At 40.4% G+C, this 20,586-nt stretch overlaps 1 protein-coding gene across 3 annotated transcripts in view; it reads right to left on the bottom strand.

Annotated features, from left to right (window-relative positions):
• Nucleotides 1-20,586, bottom strand: part of Uimc1 (ubiquitin interaction motif containing 1) — a 74,808-nt gene that overhangs the window by 22,047 nt on the left and 32,175 nt on the right. For all 3 annotated transcript variants that reach the window (XM_055595823.1, XM_055595822.1, XM_055595821.1), the window contains exons 7-9: nucleotides 16,149-16,234; nucleotides 8,781-8,857; nucleotides 4,902-5,005 (exon numbers count right to left, since the gene is read on the bottom strand). In XM_055595823.1, coding sequence (XP_055451798.1) covers nucleotides 4,902-5,005; nucleotides 8,781-8,857; nucleotides 16,149-16,234 — 267 coding nt within the window. The remainder of the gene's footprint in view (nucleotides 1-4,901; nucleotides 5,006-8,780; nucleotides 8,858-16,148; nucleotides 16,235-20,586) is intronic.

Below are 20,586 nucleotides of genomic sequence, written 5' to 3'. Positions count from 1 at the left end.
TGTGTGTGTGTGTGTGTGTGTGTGTGTGTGTGTGTGTGTGTGTGTGTCAATGCCACATAGTATACATGTGGAAGTTTGGGAGTTGGTTCTCTTCTTCCACCTTCCACCTTATTTCTTCCATACTTTGTATTCCAGGCTGGCTGGCTGTCTTAGTTAAAGAGTTTCTATTGCTGTGATAAACACTATGTATGACCAAAAAAACTTGGGGAGGAAAGAATTTATTTTGCTTATAATTCCTTATCACAGTTCATCATGGAAGAGAGTCAGGGCAGGAACTCAAACAGGGCAGGAACCTGGAAGCAGGAACTAAGGTGGAGGCCATGGAGGGGTTCTTGCTTACTGGTTTGCTCTCATGGCTTGCTCAGCTGCCTTTCTCACAGAACCCAGGACCATCAGCCTAGAGCTCAAACCACCCATAATAGTTTGGGTCCTCCCTCATCAACTACTAATTAAGAAAATACCCTACAGGCTTTGCCCTCAGCCCAGTCTCCTGGAGGTATTTACTTTTTGTTTTGTCTTGCTGTTCTGTTTTCAAGACAGGGTTTCTCTGTGTAGCCCTGGATGTTCTGGACTTGCTTTGTAGACCAGCCTGGCCTCAAAAGCACAGCAATCTACCTGCCTCCCTGAGTGCTGGGATTACAAGTGTGGGCCACTGAGCCCAGCCTATGGAGATATTTTTTAAGTTAGGGTTTCCTCCTCTCAGATGCCTATAGCTTGTATCAGCTGACATGAAAGTAGCCAGCACTCAAGCTTCCAGGAAATTCTCCTGCCTCCAATCCCTATCTTGCCATGGGAGTACTGGGATTATGGATATGTATCATCCATCTTTTAATAGAGGTATCAGGACTCAAACTCAGGTCATCAAGCTTATACAACAAACACTTCTACCTGCTGAGCCATTTTGCTGGTCCAAACTAATTATTCCATAGAAGTCAGGAGATTAAAGTGAACTTTAAAATAAACTTTAAAGTTGAAACTTTAAACCTAAAGAACGTTCTAGATTATATTATTCCAAGGCTAGTCACTGAGCTTCTTACAAATCTAGGTTCTACTGTTCAGACCTTACAAGAAAACACTATATTGTGCATGCAAACCTTTTTTGAGCAAAGAGAGGAAGGAAGCAAATACACCCTAAAATTGCAAGCAGTCTTGAGTTACTGAAGTTCGTGGTTACTGAGAAGCTACTTGGCATTCTAAAGTTCACTAAGCACAAAAATGTGATACAAAAGGGACATTACCCATGCTTACAAAACCACTACATTGCTTTGTGCTCATCTGTCCTTCTATAAAGTACAGTGAATGTACTCATGCTATTAATGTTATTTAAGAAAAAGGAGTTTTTCTATTGTCTCACTGATTGAAATGACTTCTAACTACATTATACAAAACTCAGAACATTTTTGAAAACCCTTATCTTAAAAATAAAGACATTTTCTCTTAATACCACTGAAAAGGTGTACTTTAATATTAACTACTAGAAAGGAATTACAAGGCAGAAAACATGAGCAAAGCACTTTTATTAGGACTATGCAGCTGACCAGATTTGGTCTCTCTGGAGCTGTCTCTTGTTTTAAAATACCAGACAGGCAAGATGGCTCAGTGGGTGAGGGTGTTTGACACCAACTCTGATGACCTGAGTTCAACCCCTAGAACCTGCATGGATAGAGAAAACTATCTCCTGTGAATTGTCTTTAACTTACACACACATGCAGAGAATAAATAAATAAAATACTACACAATTATCAAAAATGGCACTCAGACACAGAATCCCTTGTAGGTATATACACTCTTTGGCCACATCCCAGGAGAGCTGTGAATTCCACCCAGTACACTTATAGATGACACTAATATATCACTATGTCAAAAAACTGAAAACCTCTAATTTATTTTTTTTTGGGGGGGGGGTGTTTTTTCTTTCAAGACAAGGTTTCTCTGTATAACCTTGGTTGTCCTAGAACCTACTCTGTAGGCCAAGCTGGCCTCAAACTCAGAGACCCACCTGCCTCTGCCTCCTGAGTGCTGGGATTACAGGTGTGTGTCCATCACCACATCTGACTCTATACGACTCTTAATTCACATAAAAGCTGACTAAACTATTGGTTTGGCTTGGAACAACTCCTCTCAACTCATCTGAAAACAGAGTGTCTATATGACAATGTGCCTCAAGAAAATTCTCAGGAGCCAGGAGGTGCTGGTACATGCCTTTAATCCCAGCACTAGGAAGGCAGAAGCAGATGGATCTTTGTTGAGTTGGAGGTCAGCTTGGTCTACAAAGAGAGCTCCAGGGCTACAAAGAGAAACCCTGTCTCAAAAAACCAAAACAAACAAAATTCTCAGGCACAATACTGAAAAAACATTGTTCTTCCATTATTTCCAAAGAAAAGGAAGAAATGAAATCAAGAGAGACTACAGCAATGATGAGGACGCTCTCCAAAAGCCAGCACTACCAAGCAGTTACCACCCTACTAACAGATAATATCACTGGACAATCACAAAACTTTCAAAGCAGAAAAACTAGTTCTATATGCACACTCCTACTTGTACCAAATCAGCTTTATAGTTTGTTGTTATTTTGCTTTTTTCTGAGACAGGGTTTCTCTATGTAGCCTTGGCTGCCCTGGACTAACTCTGTAAATCATGCTGGCCTCTAACTCACCTGCCTCTGCCTCCTGGAGTGCTGGGATTACAGGTGTGTGACCACGCCCGGTTCCCAGCTGTGTATGTTTTATACTGTGTCTAATTAAATATTTTAAGAAACTCAGTTTTTTAAAAAATGTATTTGGGGAGGTGGGCAGTGGCGGCACACACCTTTAATTGCAGCACTCAGGAGGCAGAGGCAGGTGGATCTCGGAGCTCCAGGCCTCAGAGTGAGTTCCAGAGTGAGTTCCGAGTTTGTATGAAGTAACAAACAAACAAACACACAAACAAACAAACAAACAAACGAATTTGTCTCAAAAAACAAGGTATGGTACGTGGCTCCTTGAATCCCAGCACTCAGGAGACAGGCAGGGGGAGCATAGTAACTTCAAGGTCCCCCCCCCCCCCCGCTTCAACTTCCTTTAACGGGAACTCCCAAGATTACTTAGAGGTTTAACAGACACAATCAAACAGCAACAGTGAAAAGCTCCCATTTGATATGCAACAGTGCAGACATGCATACTATAACGTCTAAATAGGGTTTATGTTCTTTGGCTCAAAGAACAGCATCTTTTGTAGTTACAAATGGGTAAGAGAGCAGCCTTGAGAACTAAAGCTTGTAGGGCTTCTTCATATGTTAGGATAACTATAATACCAATCCTCTGTTCTGAGTCCCGTTGAGAAGGTCTCCGCTGTCCCTGGGAAAAACCCAGAGGCCATTTTGACGTTATCTAGCAGGATCTATCCTCAGTAGAAATGCTCCAGAAGCTAATTTTTCCTGCACTAGCATAAGGAAATCCCAGTCTGTTACTTGTGACACACCAGGTTCCAAGAAATCTGTATAATGATTCATGAAAGCAGAGTTTTCTAACCAATTACCTGCAGTGAAAAGACTAGGAAAGGGATCTAACATCTACTGTGAAAATTGTTTCCAAAAATCGCTTTACAGTATAAAAAGGGATGAAGAAAATTAAGTTTCTTTTAAAGTGTTCAGAACCACAAGGAAATATAAATAAAATTTTTATTTCTATAGAAGAATTTATTCAGTCCTCAAACTGCTTTTTACAGCAACAGAATTAGTCAAATCCAACATAAAAAATATACAGTAAAGGACTGCAGAGACGGCTAAGGGGGTAAGGTACTTCCTATTCGAGTCTGAGGAACTGAATGTGAATCATCAGCAGTCACAGAAAAGTCAGTAGTGCACACCTGTGGCTCCTGCACTAGGGACAGGGAGGGGACACAGAGATGGGAAGGACACAGGGGGTTACTGGGCAGCCAGATTAGCCAGAATTCAGATACAGTGAGAGACAGATCCTGCCTCAAAAAGTAAGGTGGAGGAAACTAACCTCCACCTTTAGTTAGTTATTAATCTGCACTAACAAATGAATGCACTTTAAAAATTCTCTCTCTCTCTCTCTCAAAATCTTTTTTTTTTCCTTCTCTCCTATGTAGCCCTGGCTGTCCTGGAACTCACTGTATAAACCAGACTAACCTTGAACTCCTGAGATCTATCTGCCTCTGCCTCCCCAGCACTAGGAATAAAGGGCTGTGCCACCATGCCTGGGTTTCTCCAAGAATCTCAACTTTATGGCTATGATCAGGCATATGTGGTCAGGGATAGTTAATGATGCAAACTGAGATTCATGTACTTGTCATCCTTTGTATTTCTGATAACATTTCTAAATTAAGGTTGAAAATGTTTGTTAGTCGATGATTGGCACCCCCCCTTGTTCATTTCTGCTACTTAACCTGTATGTAACAGAAAATGTCTGTGTAGATTTAGAGGCAAATCCATGTTCAGGTTCTAATTCTATCATTAATAGTAACACATAATAGCAAATCATGTAAACATTCTAAATCTTTCATTTCCCATTTCTAACAGAAATAATAATAGTACTCAAGAAACATTACGTGGCTGGGCAGCGGTGGTACACACCTTTAATCCCAGCACTGGGGAGGCAGAGGGACGCAGATCTCTATAAGTTGGAGGCCAGCCTGCTCTACAGAGTGAGTTCCAGGACAACCAGGGTTATATAGAGAGACCCTGTCTCAAAAACAAAATAAAAAAAAAAAAAAAGAAATGGTGATGTTTTTATAAATAATGCTGAATTGATAATCTAACTGTAAAAGTTTCTCAAATAAGTGCCCCCAAAGTTAAAACCCTATAACACCAAAACCTTTTATGCCAAGGTGAACACTGCATCATACAGAAGATCAAGAGCATTAACAAAGGAGGGAGAACAATCATGAAGAGTACTCACCTGCCTATCGTCCACTGTTGTTCTTACTTCAATGGGGATCTCTCTGCTCTCTAGAGAGTCTTCTTTATTGAGGTCAAGGGGCTCAGGGGAACTTAATTGTGTCTCTGTAATTAAAAAATAAATACTAATAATTTTCATTTTGCATATTTCCCTCTACACTGACAATATAAACCTAGTTTGTCTCTTCTTGAAGCTTTACTGTGACATAATTTACATGTAACAGAATTCACCTTTTTTTTTTTTTTTTTTCCAGTTTGTGATTTGATAGGTTTTGGCTACTATATACCATCACAAAAGAAAAATGTTTCCAGGATCCCATTAAAATCCCCCTGTACCCTTCTGAAGTCAACAGTACACACCTACTACATGCTCCTGCCATTTTGTCTTTCCCAGAATACTACCTAAATGGAATCAGCCAGATATGGTGGCACACACCTGTAATCCTAGCCATTCAGGAGGCTGAGACAGAATTCAAGTCCAAGCCTGGGGCAAGACAGAGAGACCTGTTTTTCAAATATGTAAACTATCACACAGTATACAGTCTTTGGTGTCATCTTAGTATCATGTAACTGAGAGGCAGCCATCTTGTCAGACATATCAAAGGGTCACCCTGTTTTCTGGAAAGCAGGAGTCTGCTGAACGAATACATCACAGTTTGCTTATCTATTTACCAGGTAATCCACTTGGCTTATTTCCCTGCAGTCCTAGTTTCAAAATCTATTGATTTTGACAGAAACCAAAAACTCTAATATTAAAGGGATAAATAGGAAAAACAGAAAATAGAATAAAAAATAAGAATATGCATTCTATAGAAAGATATGACATTCTTTAATATGTTCTTTAAGCAATGTCTATTAGTTCAACAAATATTAATGGAATAACAAGTCCCAGGCTACCTACTACTAACACAAAGATACAGTATAGATCAGGGGCAGAAAACTATAGTTTCCCTCTGTGCCCAATCTGGCTGGCTCCCCAGTTTTGTTAATAATGCCTACTGAAACAAAGCCATATTCAGTTAGCTATGTATTTTCTTTCTTTTTTTTTTTTTTTTTTTTTTTTTTCGGGTTTTCAAGACAGAGTTTCTCTGTATAGCTTTGGCTGTCCTGGGCTTTGAGGACCAGTCTGGCCTTGAACTCACAGTGATCCGCTGCCTCTACCTCCCTGCGTAGGGATTACAGATGTGCACCACCGCACAGCCAGCTATATATCTTCTATGGCTGCTTTTGCAGTAAAACAGAGATGAGTAGCTTTAACCAAATATCTAGCCTAAGAGCCTAAAATATTTACTAATCTTAAAAGAAAAAGTTTGGGGAAGGTTTGGCAAATTAGTAAGAATATTTCTTGAAGTTTGCTAAGCAGAAGCTCTAGAGACCCAGCAATATAACAAAAAAAATGATAATTGTATTAAAAATGACAGCGAATCTGCTCAAGCAATGTTACAGACTCAATGCCTATATCCCATTCAAACCTTATGATAAAATCAAAATTCCAATGGTGGTAATACGAAGTGAGAGGCCTTTAGTAAGTAATTAGGTCAAAAGAATGAAGAAATAAGCTGGGGTGGTGCACGTCTTTGGTCCCAGCACTTGGGAGGCAGACGCAGGTGGACCTCTGAGTTTGAGGCCAGCCTGGTTTACAGAGCAGGTTCCAGGACAGCCAAAGCTATACAGAGAAACCCTGTCTTGAAAAACTAAAAAAAAAAAAAAAAAAAAAAAAAAAAAGAGAGAGAGAGAAAGAGAGAAAGAGAGAGAGAAAGAGAGAAAGAAAGAAGGAAGGAAGGAAGGAAGGAAGGAAGGAAGGAAGGAAGGAAGGAAGGAAGGAAGGAAGGAAGAGAGGGTGGAGAAAGAAAGAGGACATGATTAGTGCCGTTATATCTAGCCTCCATGGGAGCTGCGTGCAGAACGCTGTACACTACAAACAAACATCGCCGGCTAATGAGAGGGGAAAGTAAACGCCTCCTAACTGCGGGTGGGTAATGAGAGAGGGGAAAGTAAGCCCCTCCTAACTCCTAAGATAGGTAACTTCTATCATTAGCCTACAGATTAAATCCACCTCCATGTGGGTGCTGGGACTCAAACCTGAGTTCTCTACAAGAGCAGACATTACTGCCAAGCCATGTCTCCAGCCCCTAGGACTTTATTTTTAAGTTGGCATACAAAAACAATGGCTTGTGTTGTCACATTTCATACACACTTGTTTTTATGACCTTTTCCTCCTCGCTCCCCACACCCCTCCTCCCTAGTCCTTCCATCCCCAGGCAGTCCTCTTTGCATGCTCAGGTCACGTGTATTCTATTACCTTATTTTTCCCTAGGAAATATTTTTGCCTTTCCATGGTCCCTGTTTAGTCTTATGACCTATCCCATACCCCCCCACACACGTAAAAATTAAAATCTATTAGCTGAGACTTTGCAGGTTCTTCCTGAAAGCTGTCACAGTGACATCATACGCCATCACCTCAACAGGTAGACTGAGGGACTTCCCAGAAGAGTCAAAATTTATCAGTTCCAGACAACGGAGATAACACTTTCCTTCTCACAAAGACAGCATCACATTCTTAAGTGCCATTGCCAGAGTGTTCTGGTAATGGAGTCTCTTAGTAGGTATCATTAGGCAGTAAACCAAATACATTTCAAATGTATTAAGAAATCACTTTCATTAAAAACCAACATTACTTACATTCTTAAAACAATAAAAACCTTTTTGATAGGTTGCCAAGTGTTTTAAAGTATTTATAGAATTTTTCCTAGAGTACATGTTAACTAAGTTTTAGTCTTTGTAGGAAAAAAAAAAAATAGAAAGAAATTAAAATAAGAAAACTATGAATACTCAGTTTATATTTTTTTTCTACAAGAAACCCAAATATGACTTTGACTAACATTTATACAGTACTTTTTATTCCTTAACCTTACATGAATGATATTCCTGACAAAATGGGATCTGCTTTTAAAAATTAAAAAAAAAAAAGATAAGCTAAAGCAAATTACTTAGAAAATAAAAGTGATCCGTCTAGCAAAATAATTCTTCACATTATACACAATGACTCATCAAAGAGCCCCCTTACTCGGTGGCTCTCTTAGTTATTTTATACATCTATGTCCGCCCACATGAAACTCTCCATCATTACGTCTCATGTGTAATCGAGGTATACAGCTCCATCCTTATAGATACAAACTAAAGCATTTATCCAGGTTTGTCTTTGATTAAAACTATGCTAGTCACAAAACTGCACAAAATTCAGTTCCTAAATTCATAAAACCTCAATGAACAGCAGTATCAAAACTAACTAGTAAAGGGTTCTGCTTAACAATGAAGATAACTGAGAACAGCCCAACACATAAATCAAATATTTAAGTGCCCTTGGCTCTGAATTCACTGTTAAGTAAAATTTTTTTTTTTTTTTTTTTTTTTTTTTTTTTGGTGGTAGTGGTAGTGCTGGTGGTTTTTTCAAGACAGGATTTCTCTGTGTAGCCTTGGCTTCCTGGACTGGCTTTGTAGACCAGGCTGGCTTTAAACTCATAGAGATCCACCTGCTTCTGCCTCCCCGAGTGCTGACATTAGCTCTAGCCACCGCACCTAGGCAAGGATAATTCTTGATTCTTTATTGCTTCTTTAAATCACACTGGTAGACAACCAAGCAAAGAGCCATGTTAATTTCAAAACCAAATTACCTCTAAATAGAAAATAAGGTTGATAATCAGAACCTGTGTCTACTAGAAACAAGTATGTTGAGTGTGTTTGTGTACTAGCAATAAACACATACACACATACACACACATAACTCTCCTGAGAATGATTTGAATAGTCAGAAAATTTAATAGGAATGAAAAGGTAGATAAGGAACATCAGAAATTTAATAAAGCCATGGGGTACTTACCAGGGCAAACAGTGATTTCTTCTGAAGAACTTTCTGGCATAAGGACTAAGCTTCTCTTACTGGTCAAAGTTGCAATGCTAAAAACAGAATCACACAACAAGTGAACTCCTCATAGAACAAAGCAGAGCCCAGGACCACAAGAATGCCGGGTCACTGACAAAGTTCTAAGTAAATTGTACTCTCAGTATTGTGTACAGTGTCACAACCAGGAAGCAAGGCATCTATAGGACAAGTAGAGCAGAAAGAGAGAAAATATGCGTGCTTGCGACTTGGGTTCCAGAGAAACCACTGAATAAAAAGAAGTAGTTCCCTTTTGTAGTCTTCACAAAGGAAGGTTAAAGAGTAAGAACTACCAGGGACTATCAGAGAACACAAAAATTACACTACAATATAAAAATGTCAAAGGTGTTTTGCAGTTTGCTGCCAGTTAGAGCCTTCTGAAGGTAAGACACACATAAACTTAGAAAACATGGAAATTCTCCTGAAAGCACAGTAGTTTTTCCTCACCTTATAGTTAAAGTTTTCCTTTATCTTGAAATACAGCTTTTCAAGTAAAACAAAGTAAAATCCCAAACTGTCCAATAGCAAAAATCTGTCCACACAAGTTGAATATCTCTTCTCAGAAAAAATTTAATTATGAATGACTTCCCTTATCCAACCTTCTGGTTTTCCCTGACTGTTTGTTCATGGAGTATGATCTCTTCCTGACACCAGAATACATGGCTGAGAGATCTGAACATCTGAAATAGTCCCCTCCTGCTTCACAGAGTTTTACAATTAGTTTGATCAAGTATGCAAGAAGACACTTAAAAACACAAATCCTCTGTCAACCAAGAGCCAAAATGAAGAGAGACTAGCCACCACTGAGACTCATGATAAATAACTAAATCATGACAGGAAACCACAAGTGATTTCTCCCTCTAAATAAAACATTTCAGAGCATTTGTTATAAACCCAAGCCAGCCACAGTTTACTTTGCATGTAACATTAGGGCTCTATTCAAAAAGTCTATCACAACACAATTTGCTGACATTTATAAAATGAGCTAATCAATTTGAAGTCAAACCACATTGTATGTGATTTCAACTCTCTCCTGGTGACAAAGCATGTAATCATTTATTAAAACGTACATCTGCTCTGCAAAGGCTCACCACAATAAAACAGAGGCCTGTGGGGAGCCTAAGACCCATGACAGTTTAAAACATTCCCGGGTGTCTCAACAGTAGAAAGCCCCACCATCAGCACACTCTCCAGCGTAGGGACAGATACCTAGTGCTACCAACGAAAGCTTAACAAAGCTGCTACCTAAATTACAGCAGTGGCAACTGGGCCCTACCCTCCACAGGAGAGATGACAGTCAGTTTTAAGAAATAAGATTTGGGGGGCTGGAGAGATGGCTCAGCAGTTAAGAACACTGGTTGCTCTTCCAAAGGACCTGAGTTCAATGGCAGCTCATAATGGTCTGTAGTTCCAGCTCCTGAGGATCCAATACCCTCACACTGACATAGATGCAAGCAAAACACCAATGCACATAAAATAAAAATAAATATATATAAAAAAAAGAAGTAAAGCTGGGAGTGGTGGCACACGCCTGCAATCCCAGCACTCAGGGAGGCAAAGGCAGGCGGTTCTCTGTGAGTTGGAGACCAGCCTGGTGTACAAAGTGAGTCCAGAATAGCCAAGGCTACCTAAAACCCGTCTCAAAAACAAAAACTTAAAAAAAAGATTTGGAAATGCATATAATAAACATAAGCAGACTATTAGAATAAGAAAACTCAAACTACACCAAAAAAGATAGAGGGAAAAGCTTTGAAAGTGAAAGCACACTGGAGACAAGCAAGAACAGAAGCATACCAAGTACACTTCAAGCTGAGCACACCAGCTACACAGTCCCTTAGCCATGGAGGAGATGCAGCAGCCATTCAAAACAGCAAGCTAGGTAAACGCAAGGTAGGTCTACCCAAGGGTAAGCCCTAGTCCTTATAAGCCATAAGTCCAGTTTCAGTTTCCATGAGGCACCAATTACTCCAATAGACAGATCTGTAGTGGAAACAAATCCCATTTTTGTTATATCATATGGTTTGGAAGGCAGTGGACAGGAACCATTTTGAGAAAAAAAAACAAAAACAAAACTATTGTTAAAAACTGAACTGAGGATGGAGAGATGGCTCAATGATTAAGAACACTAATTGTTCCTCTTAAGGACCTGGGTTCAATCCCAGCACCCACATGGCAGCTCACAACTGTAATTCCTGGAAATATGATGCTTTCTTCTGGCATCCAGGAGTACCAGACACAAACATACATGCAGTTAGAGCAGCCATATACATAAAAATAAATAAATACCCTAGGGGCCTGAGATTGAGGAACAGCCACAGGATGGGAAACCTGAATTTGGTCTCCCTTCCAAAAAGCTTTAGTCAAGGAAGCCTCCAAAAAGCAGTTGTGTACAGCAGCAGGCTTGGACTCTGGCCAAAGGGTATAGGCAATAAGAGACTGGCTTAGACTGGGTCATGTATAAGGAGAGACACCGTCATGCTCAGTGGTTAGGAACAGAGCTCATCAACTAGGATCTATGCTGGAGTTTAACAGCTCTGAGCTTAGGCCAGCGAGCAGATCAACCTCTGCAACCTCCTGCCTACATTTACTACTGCTAAGCCCAAGAACTCTGAAGTTCCTGTGGTCTAATGACACCAAAAGGTGTCACTCCAGCAGGGTGATTAATAATACACAGGAGAACTTGAAAATATGAAGGCAGGTCTTTTGCCTGTACCAATCTCAGTGCTATGATATAATCTCCACACTCCCAACTCACTTGGGAGACACTCCTTAGATAAACAGGCACACAGGGAAGATACAATATAGGCAGGCTAAGGACGATGAGTAACCCTGCCCAACCCACAGAATGGAAAGCTAAGTATGACCAACAGAACCCGACATACAAAGAAAGAAAATGGTTGTGAAGAAAGCTCTGGTAGATGGCAACAGACTTAGTAACAGCATAAACCAAAGGAAAGGCACATCAACAGTCCACAGTAAAACTGACCCTCCTTCTCCTGGATCCAGAAAAAAGCTGCTGCGTTTTTGTTTTCTATTTACATTTTTTAATTTGTATTTATGTGTGTGATTTTTTTTCCCTACATGCTTAAAAGGACTTTTACTTACTTACTTATTTGTGTGTGTGTGTGTGTGTGCGCGCGCGCACACACACACACACACACAGGCACAGGCACAGGGACCAGAGGACAATATTTTCAACAGCACTCTCCTTTAACCACAAGGTGTGAGACGCAAACTCAAATCATCAGACTTGGGCAGCAAGCACCTTTGCCCACTGAGCTCCATTTCCAAGACTTGTTTGCTTTTTGAGATAGGGTCTCTCTATGTAGGCCTAGATGTCCTAACACTCACTATGTAAATCAAGCTGGACTCACCCTCAAAAGACCTTCCTGTCTCTGCCACCCTAGTAAAGAAGTTTTTTTTTTTTTTCTTTTTTGGAGGGGTGGGAGGTATTGTACTTAAATATTTTCAAATGTTTTTAATTGTTATTCCTCTTCAAACATTTATCTAATTTTGTCCTTTTTTTTTTTTTCATTTAGGGAAAAACTTTTTCCTAGTTTCTTTTCTTAAGACAGGACCTCATACAGCCCTCACTGGCATGGAGCTCATTATGTAGACCAGCAGGCTGCCTGCCTGGGAAGAGCTACGATTACAGGCATGTGCCGTGAGTACTCAGCTTTCTTTTTCACTTTTTTCCCCATGATTCCTTCTCTTCTCCCTGCTCTCTACCTTTAATGTCATGTTTACCTTATTGACTTTTAACATTCTTAAATTTGGTTCTTTTATTTCCCCGTCCTACATTTATTACATTTTGCTTTTGAACAAAAAAACCATTTTGAACAAAACAGAACATTTTCTGTTTCGTGATGTTTTCTTACTTGCCTTTTCTTATCTCTCAAATGTTTCCTCTACTTCACTTCTTATTTTTCCTTTCATCTATTTGACTTTGCTCCCCACTTTTCTCCCCTTCCCCAGTCTCCTTCCACACTTACTTTAAAGCATACTTAGCTCCAAATCACATTCTACTGCAGTCTGGCACTTTCGGTTATCTTATTGTTGGTGATTCTACAATACTGAGCTGTAACTGACTTTATGTATATTTCTATATCTCATACGGCTGATGTCACTGCTGCTACAGCAGTGTTTCCTCCTGTGTACACACCTTCAAGAATATATCTACTTCCAAAATCCTGAGATGCTAGCCACACCAACAGATCATAAATCACAACAATGCAAGAGATATAAAAAGTCAGGACAGCACAACTCCTCTAAAAGACCATAATCCTCAACTATGAAACTCAGAAGCTCTAAAATAAATAAAATGAAGATGAAGCTCTCAAATGTTTTCTGCTAAAAATGACATATCTAACATAACACACAAACAAAGCAGATTTAATCCAAGAATAGAAAGTAAACACAGAGATGTAAAAGTCAACAAAAATTGATGGAAAAAAAAAAAAACCCACAGCAATATAGATGAAAAGGCAACACAGAAAAAAAAAATCGGAAAGAAAATTGAGATTTGTGAAAGGAAGAGAGGAAGTAAAGGAAGAAGGAGGAAACAAGGGAGTGAAAGAAAGAAAAGAAGAGGAAGAGAAGGAGGAAGGAATTGAAAAGTTTAATGAATATAAAACAAAGTAGAGATGCTGGAAAGATGGCTCAGTAGTTAAAGAGCACTTACTGGCCTTCAGAGGACTTGGGCTAGGTTCCCAGGGCCCACACAGACTGCAATCACCATATGAAACTAGGCGCACACACACATATAATAAAATTTTTAAAAATTTAAGTAAAGTAGAGAGCATCACCAATAGATGCAGAAGAAAGAATATCAAAGATAGAAGATAAAGTGAAACAAATACTACACTTCTTAGGGAGAAAAAAATAACTGAGCATTACCACAACATTTAAGAATTCTGGGATAACCAGATATGGTGGTACAAACCTTTAGTCCCAGCATAGAGGCAAGTGGATCTCCGTGAGTACGAGGCCAGCCTGGTCTACACAGTTTCAAGACACTCTGCCTCAATGAATAAGGTGGAAAGTGATCAAGAAAGATGTTACACATCCACCTTGGCACATACCCACACACATGTAAAAACATGAACATACACATACATGAAAAAATACAGAGCAAAAAACAATTTTAAAAACCAGAAAGGAAAAACCCCAACTCACCTATGAAAGCAAAACCATCAAAATAATATAAGTTTCTCATTAGCACTGTTCAAAGCGAGGTGAGCGTGGAAAGACCTATTTTAAGCCCTGAAATAACTGCCGCCAAGAACGTCATATCCAGCGAAGCTGCCTTTTAAAAGTGAACATAAATTAAAAACGCAAGAAAAAATAACAACTCAAGGAAAGCCCAAACTGAGGCAGTTCCATGACCATCAAGCCGGCACTGCGGAAGATATTTAAATAAACACTACACACGAACAAAAGAAAAGCAGTCTCAATGACAAGAGCACAGGAAAGAATAAATTTTAGGAGAGGAATGGCTAAACAAAGAAGATCTAGGAAAAAACCCATCATGCCCAACACTGTAAACCAGCAAGCTCATGACACTAACAGGGAAGCAAAAACAAATAGCAATCCATCCAACCATAAAACAACCAACAAAATTACAGGAATTAATAAATATCTCATTATAATAACTTTAAATATAAATGGCCTCGATTCACTAATAAAGAAATACGGATTGTCTGACTTACTCCAACCTTCTGTTGTCTCCAGGGAAAGCCAAAAGATGGAAAACTCAAGCAATTAGAAACCAAAAACAAGGTGGTAGAGCAATTCTGATTGTTGACAAAGCATACTTCAAACCACAATTACTCAGAAGACATAAAAGGTTATCTGTTAAAAGGAACAATTTACTGGGCATGGTGGCTCAGTCTTTAGTCCCAGCACTTGGAAGGCAAAGGCAGATGGCTCTCCGTGGCTTATGGAGTAAGTACCCGAACAGACAGAGCTATGTACAGAGACTCTGTCGGGGGGCGGGGGGGAGAAAAAAGAAAATTACCTTTCATTTCTATCTCACTCCAGCCAGAATGGCTACCAAGAATGCAAAAAACAAATGCTGGTAAAACAGAGGGAAATTTAAAATTTATAGCCACTATCAGGATAGAGATCTCAAGAAAGAAAGATGGAAAGAAAGAGAAGAGGAAGGGAGGGAGGGAGGAGAGAAGGAGGGATAGAGAAAAAGGGCAACAGAATTACATACAGCCTAGCTACATTACACCACACCTGGGCACGCATCTGAAGAGCTCCAAGTCAACACACCACAGAAGTTCTTGCATACCATGTTTAAAGTCACAGTATTCACAACAACCAGGAAATGGAGTCAGCCTAGACTTCCACCAGTGTATGGGTAAACATGGTACATAGACACAATGGAATACTTTTTAATACAGCTATTAAAAAATAAAATCATAACATTTGTAGGAAAAAAATGTATGCAAGGTCATTGTTAAAATAAGCCAGATTCAGAAAACAAAGAGCACATCATGTTCTCTCAGATGCAAAACCTAGGTTTACATACACAGTATATAAATGCCCACAACATAAACTTAGATACTTAGTATAAACATCTAACATGTACAAATACATGTAATGTCTACCTGTACAGCTGGAAACCAGTAAGGGGGATTATGAGAGGAGAAGAAGAGACTTTAGGAGAGAGGAGAACAGAGGCAAGGCAGGCAGGCAGAGCTCTATGAGTTCAAGAAGTGATTTCCAGGACAGCCAGGCCTGCAGAGAAAAACCCTGTCTAAAAAAAAGAGGGTGTTGAGGGGGAGAAGAGAGGGAAGAAATAGAATTATGGACTAACCTGAAGAAAGAGAAAATAGCTGGACAGGGGAGGGGACACAGAGAAGACAGTGAGGGAGGGAAATGAATGAGAACAGTGCAAGAAATATATGAAGATGACATGAAACCTATTATTCTGTTGGCTAATCTGAAAGAAAAAAGTCATATAACTAGAAAGAAACACAGAAAGAAGACAGGAAGACAAGCCATAAAGAAACAGTCCAGGAAGTCAGGATAGATTAGAGAACAGTAAGCAATAAACCATGAGATCTGTGCCAAGATGACTGCAGTGGGTAGGGAACCTTTATGATCTCCTCCACGCTTAATATTTTAGGCTTCTAAGGGATGCAAACTTACAGCTAAAAATGACTTCCAGCCTCCTCACATAAAGGAAATAAAAGTTCCCTGGCAAGTTTTCCATGTATACAGTGCCTTTCAAGGGCTTCATCTTCCTTCGGCTCACACGGGAGGAAGACACCTGAGACCCACAGCAGAACACAGCCTCACCTTTGTGAGGCAGGCACAGAGTCACCACCTTCAGAACTCTTCAGAACTTCTTCACAAGTTTCTTCAACAAACAGACCTTGGGAAGGCTGTAAAGAAACAAGAAACACCCTGAACACACAGGTGAGCTTACTCCTTCCTCTGTTGCGTGTTTCATATGTGCAGGTGGCAGCCAAAGACCAGCGGGGTCTGGTTCCTCAGAAGCCATCTTTCCTTGTAACAGTCTCACTGTGTGGAGAGCAGTGCGTTCACAGACCCACCATACTAAGCCATACCCACCTTGGTTCTCTGCTGTTTCACACTCATTAGTGTGCATTTGGGGGAAGGGTGCACACATCACTGGCGCACACGTGGAGGTCAAGGACAAGCTGCGGGAGTCAGTTCTCAGCTTCTACCACGTAAGATCTGAGGACCACATAGGTTATCAGCTCCTCTCTCTAGGTGGGAACAAGCACCTACCACCTTCCTTCCTTCCTTATCTTTCATTTTGGTTTTTGTTTCTTTCTTTGTTTTATTTTTCAAGACAGGGTTTCTCTGTAGCCTTGGCTGTCCTGGCCTCAAACTCTCAACAATGTGCCTGCCTCTGCCTCCCAGAGTGCTGGGATTAAAGGCGTTTGTCACCACGCCTGGCAACCTTGTCTCTTAAGACAGCCTTCCTCACTGTCTAAGCTGGCTGGTTAGCCCAAGTATCCATCCACATATCTCCAGCCCTCCAGTGCTGGACTTGAGTATGTCAGGCACCACACTCAGCCTTTTTCATACATGGGTTCTAGAACTGAAACTCAGATCCTCGTGCTTGCACGCCAATCAGTTCCAACTAAGTGTTCTCCTCAGCCCTCGTTCTTCCTCCAAAAAATTAACTATTCAAAACTGTCATTTAACAGTTAGTAATAAGACTAAAACAAGGAGCAGGCATGGTGGACCATGCCTTTTATACTAGCACTTGGGAAGCAGAGGCAGGTAGATCTCTGTGAGTTTGTGGCCTGGTCTAATAGTGAGTCCCATGAAGAAAGCAGCTAATGCTGCCCTAAGTGGGCTTTCTGATACAATACCCCGGGCTGAAGCCTCTTCCAGGGAAAGCTTCTTTGGTTATTCATAAAGTTCTCAGGGTTTCTGAACATGTTATCAATACCTAAAGTTAGGCATCCCTCTATGATTCTAATAAATGATGAAATTTAAAAGAAATGAGAGGAGGAAGAAAAGGGAAGAAAACTGAACCTATAATCAAAAGGAAAATTGTATAATGACTGGAAATGTAGGCATGACAAATCAAAGTTGAACAATACTGTATAAACTAAAATATAGCAGCAGGAGGCCAGCAAAATGGCTCAGCAGAAAAGGGCACTTGGCTACCAAGCCTGACAATCTGAGTTCCATCCCTGGGACTCATATTGCAAAAGGAGAGAAGTGACTCCCCACAAGTTATCATTTGACCTACACACAAAATAAAATAAAATAAATAAAATAAATTTCTAAAAAAAAAAAAACCTTTTCGTTAAAACACAGGAAAATAAAATAATGCACCCAACTCTCTGAACTAATGAATTTTTTTCCTTTGGAAAAAAAAAGGGGGAACAGTGACACCTAGTGTCCCGCAAACAGACTTTTGTTGCATTAGGGAACTGGGGCTCACAAGTTAAGAGCTTGTACTGCTAGAGACCCAGAGTTCACTACCCCAAGTCAACCAACTGACCAGGAACTGATCCCCAAAAGTTCTCTGACTCTCACTCGCCTGTTGTAGCAACCCCCTTAAATAACTACATAATTTTTTTTACAGTGTGTTGCTTTTTTTGTTTGTTTGTTTTAAGTAAGGGAAAGCAACAAAGACAATGGCCTCCAACCTCTACCATGTACACACACATATGTGCCAGGACCAGGAGAAGTACTGTTAAAGAAGGAAGGTCCCTGTGGGCAGCCTCTAAGTGCTGCACTAGGCACTTTACAGAAATTCACTTTAACTCTGAAAGTGAGTTAAAGCGAGGCTGAGGAGACAGCTCAACAATTAGCAACACTGGCTGTCCTTGCAAAGGGCCCAGCTTAAGTTCTCAGCACCGACATGGCAGCTCACAACCATCCCTAACTTCCTTCTGAATATTACAAAGCGTCATGCAACTACAAACTCATTATCAAGCACAATTTTTTGAGCATCCTATTTTCTAACTAAAGTGTTCTTATTGCTATTTCTATTTTTGACTTTGAATTTTTTAGTTTCTCTTGTTACTGTACTCGTTTGGTTTTCCTCACAATAAAGGTAGCTCTTAGAAGTATTCCTAACAGCACAGTTTTGACTTTTATAGTTTAGTAATTGTGAGTCTTTAGTCATCTAATCTCGATTTTAATAGATCTAAAAACGGGAATAACAGTTTCTACCTTTAAATAGTTTTAAAGGAAGAGAAAGAAACAAAATACACATGCCCATACTAACACTATCTATAGCCATTTCAGAAATAAACGAAGACAACATAAATGTCTCAAAATGGAAATTGCTTTCATCAGGTAAGGTCACCAAGCCGGGCAGTGGTGGCTCACGCCTTTAATCCCAGCACTCATGAGGCAGAGGCTGGCAGAGCTCTGTGAGTTCAAGGTCAGCCTGGTCTACAAAGCGAGTTCAGGACTGACAAGGCTACACAGGGAAACCCTGTCTCAAAAAACAAAAACAAAAAAAACAAAAAAAAAAAAAAAAAAAGAGAGAGAGAGACAGAGAGTCAGCAGAAGTTAAAATTAGAAAAGTGTCATGATGAAAACGAGTAAGTGGGCAAGCTGTGTGGAGCATGTCACAGGCTCCTTTCACAGGCCCCGTCCTCGGCCTGGCACAGCGCACACACTACCACACTTGTGCGCCCAGCAGAGTGTGCGTGCACAAAAACAGACTGTAACTTAAAAACACAACACAGAGATTTGTTTCTGCTCTTGTATCAGGAAATATCAGTCAGTCTCAACACCGTGCTGGTGCAGGCTTGAGGAACTCGTGTTCAAAAACACCTCTGATGGGAATGCACATGTATGTATCTTCTACAGGTGACAACTAGGTAATAGCTAACAGAACTGTACATGTAAGCACCCTCTGGTCCACCCATTGTCTCTACAGAAAATTATCCTACAAGTATCTCCCATGTGGATGAAATGTTCTCTGTTCAAGAATATAGTACTACGTGGGACAGGAAAATGTTAGAGACAACTTACATGTTCATCTGTCGGCTGAGTAAGCTATGGTTTATCCAATACAGTATACCCCGTATCTCCAAATAAGGAAGGGGCTGCAAATTGAGTATCGTTAGAGAATGACATCAGAGTTACTGTATAAAACAGGGCAAAGTAATATGTGTAGTAAACTATCATTTGTGTAAATGAAAGGCAGGGAGCTACGGGCGGATCTCAGTTGGCAATGCTTGTCTAGCATGCATGAAGTCCGGAGGCCATCCCCTGCACTACATAAAGCACAGCATAACAATACTTGCCTGTAACCCCAGTGAGATAGAGGCAAGAAGGATCACAAGTTCAAGGTCATCTGAGGCCAGCCTGGGCTACACGGAACCTCTACGAACTAAGTTCCCAGAAAAAGCTACACCGGCGCTGACTCTTCCACAAGGCTGTTTAAGTGACAATAACCTCAATGACTGTGAACACACTCCAATGCTGCATGCCTAGAACCAAATGTTCTTAGCTCCAAAGCAGCCATTGATTGCTCACTTATGTGTGTGACTCAACATTCTTGTGACTATTAGGTAATGGAATATTGTAAGCAGACCCCTAGCTTCCACCAACCCAAAAGCTAGGAATGCTATCAGACAGTATCTGAGACCTAGACAGATGTTTCCCCATTTTAGTGGACTCTATCTACTGACGTTCCCACCAATGTATTTGAAAAACGGAATTTTTTAAAAATATAGTTATTTTCCTTATTTTTAATCGTGTAAAGGTGTGTCTGCATGTGGGTGTGTGTACACTGAGTACTGGTATCCCCAGAAGACACAAATGTTCAATCACATGGATGAAGCTAGAAGAGCTGGGGCTAATACCCAGGTACTCTGGAAAAACAGCAAGTGCTCTTAACCACTAAGCCATCTCTCCAGTCCCTTGAAAAGTGTTTTGATCTGTAACTTTATTTTTTCAGTTACTATAAAACCTTCATAAAACTGATGCCTTGCTAGAGCATGAATTTAGGGTTACCTAAATCTGTGTCCCTGGGCTGTAGCAAACCATTTTGGCTGCAGAATAAACTAATACTTACGCCTTCTGAGATGAGAGCTGTCTTTGGTTTGGTCTAGTTTGGTTTGGCTTTTCAAGACAGGGTTTCTCTAAATGGCCTTGGCTGTCCTAGAACTCACTCTGTAGACCAGGCTGGCCTCGAACTCACAGAGGCCCCCCCCCCCCCCCCCCCCCCCCCCCCCCCCCGCCCAGACTCTGCCTCCAGAGTGCTGGAATTAAAGAAGACATGTGC

The sequence above is a fragment of the Psammomys obesus genome, unplaced genomic scaffold (assembly GCF_907164565.1).
Source record: "Psammomys obesus unplaced genomic scaffold, mPsaObe1.curated_primary_1811, whole genome shotgun sequence".
Lineage (NCBI taxonomy): Eukaryota > Metazoa > Chordata > Mammalia > Rodentia > Muridae > Psammomys > Psammomys obesus.
This window is presented reverse-complemented; position numbering and strand designations above follow the sequence as displayed.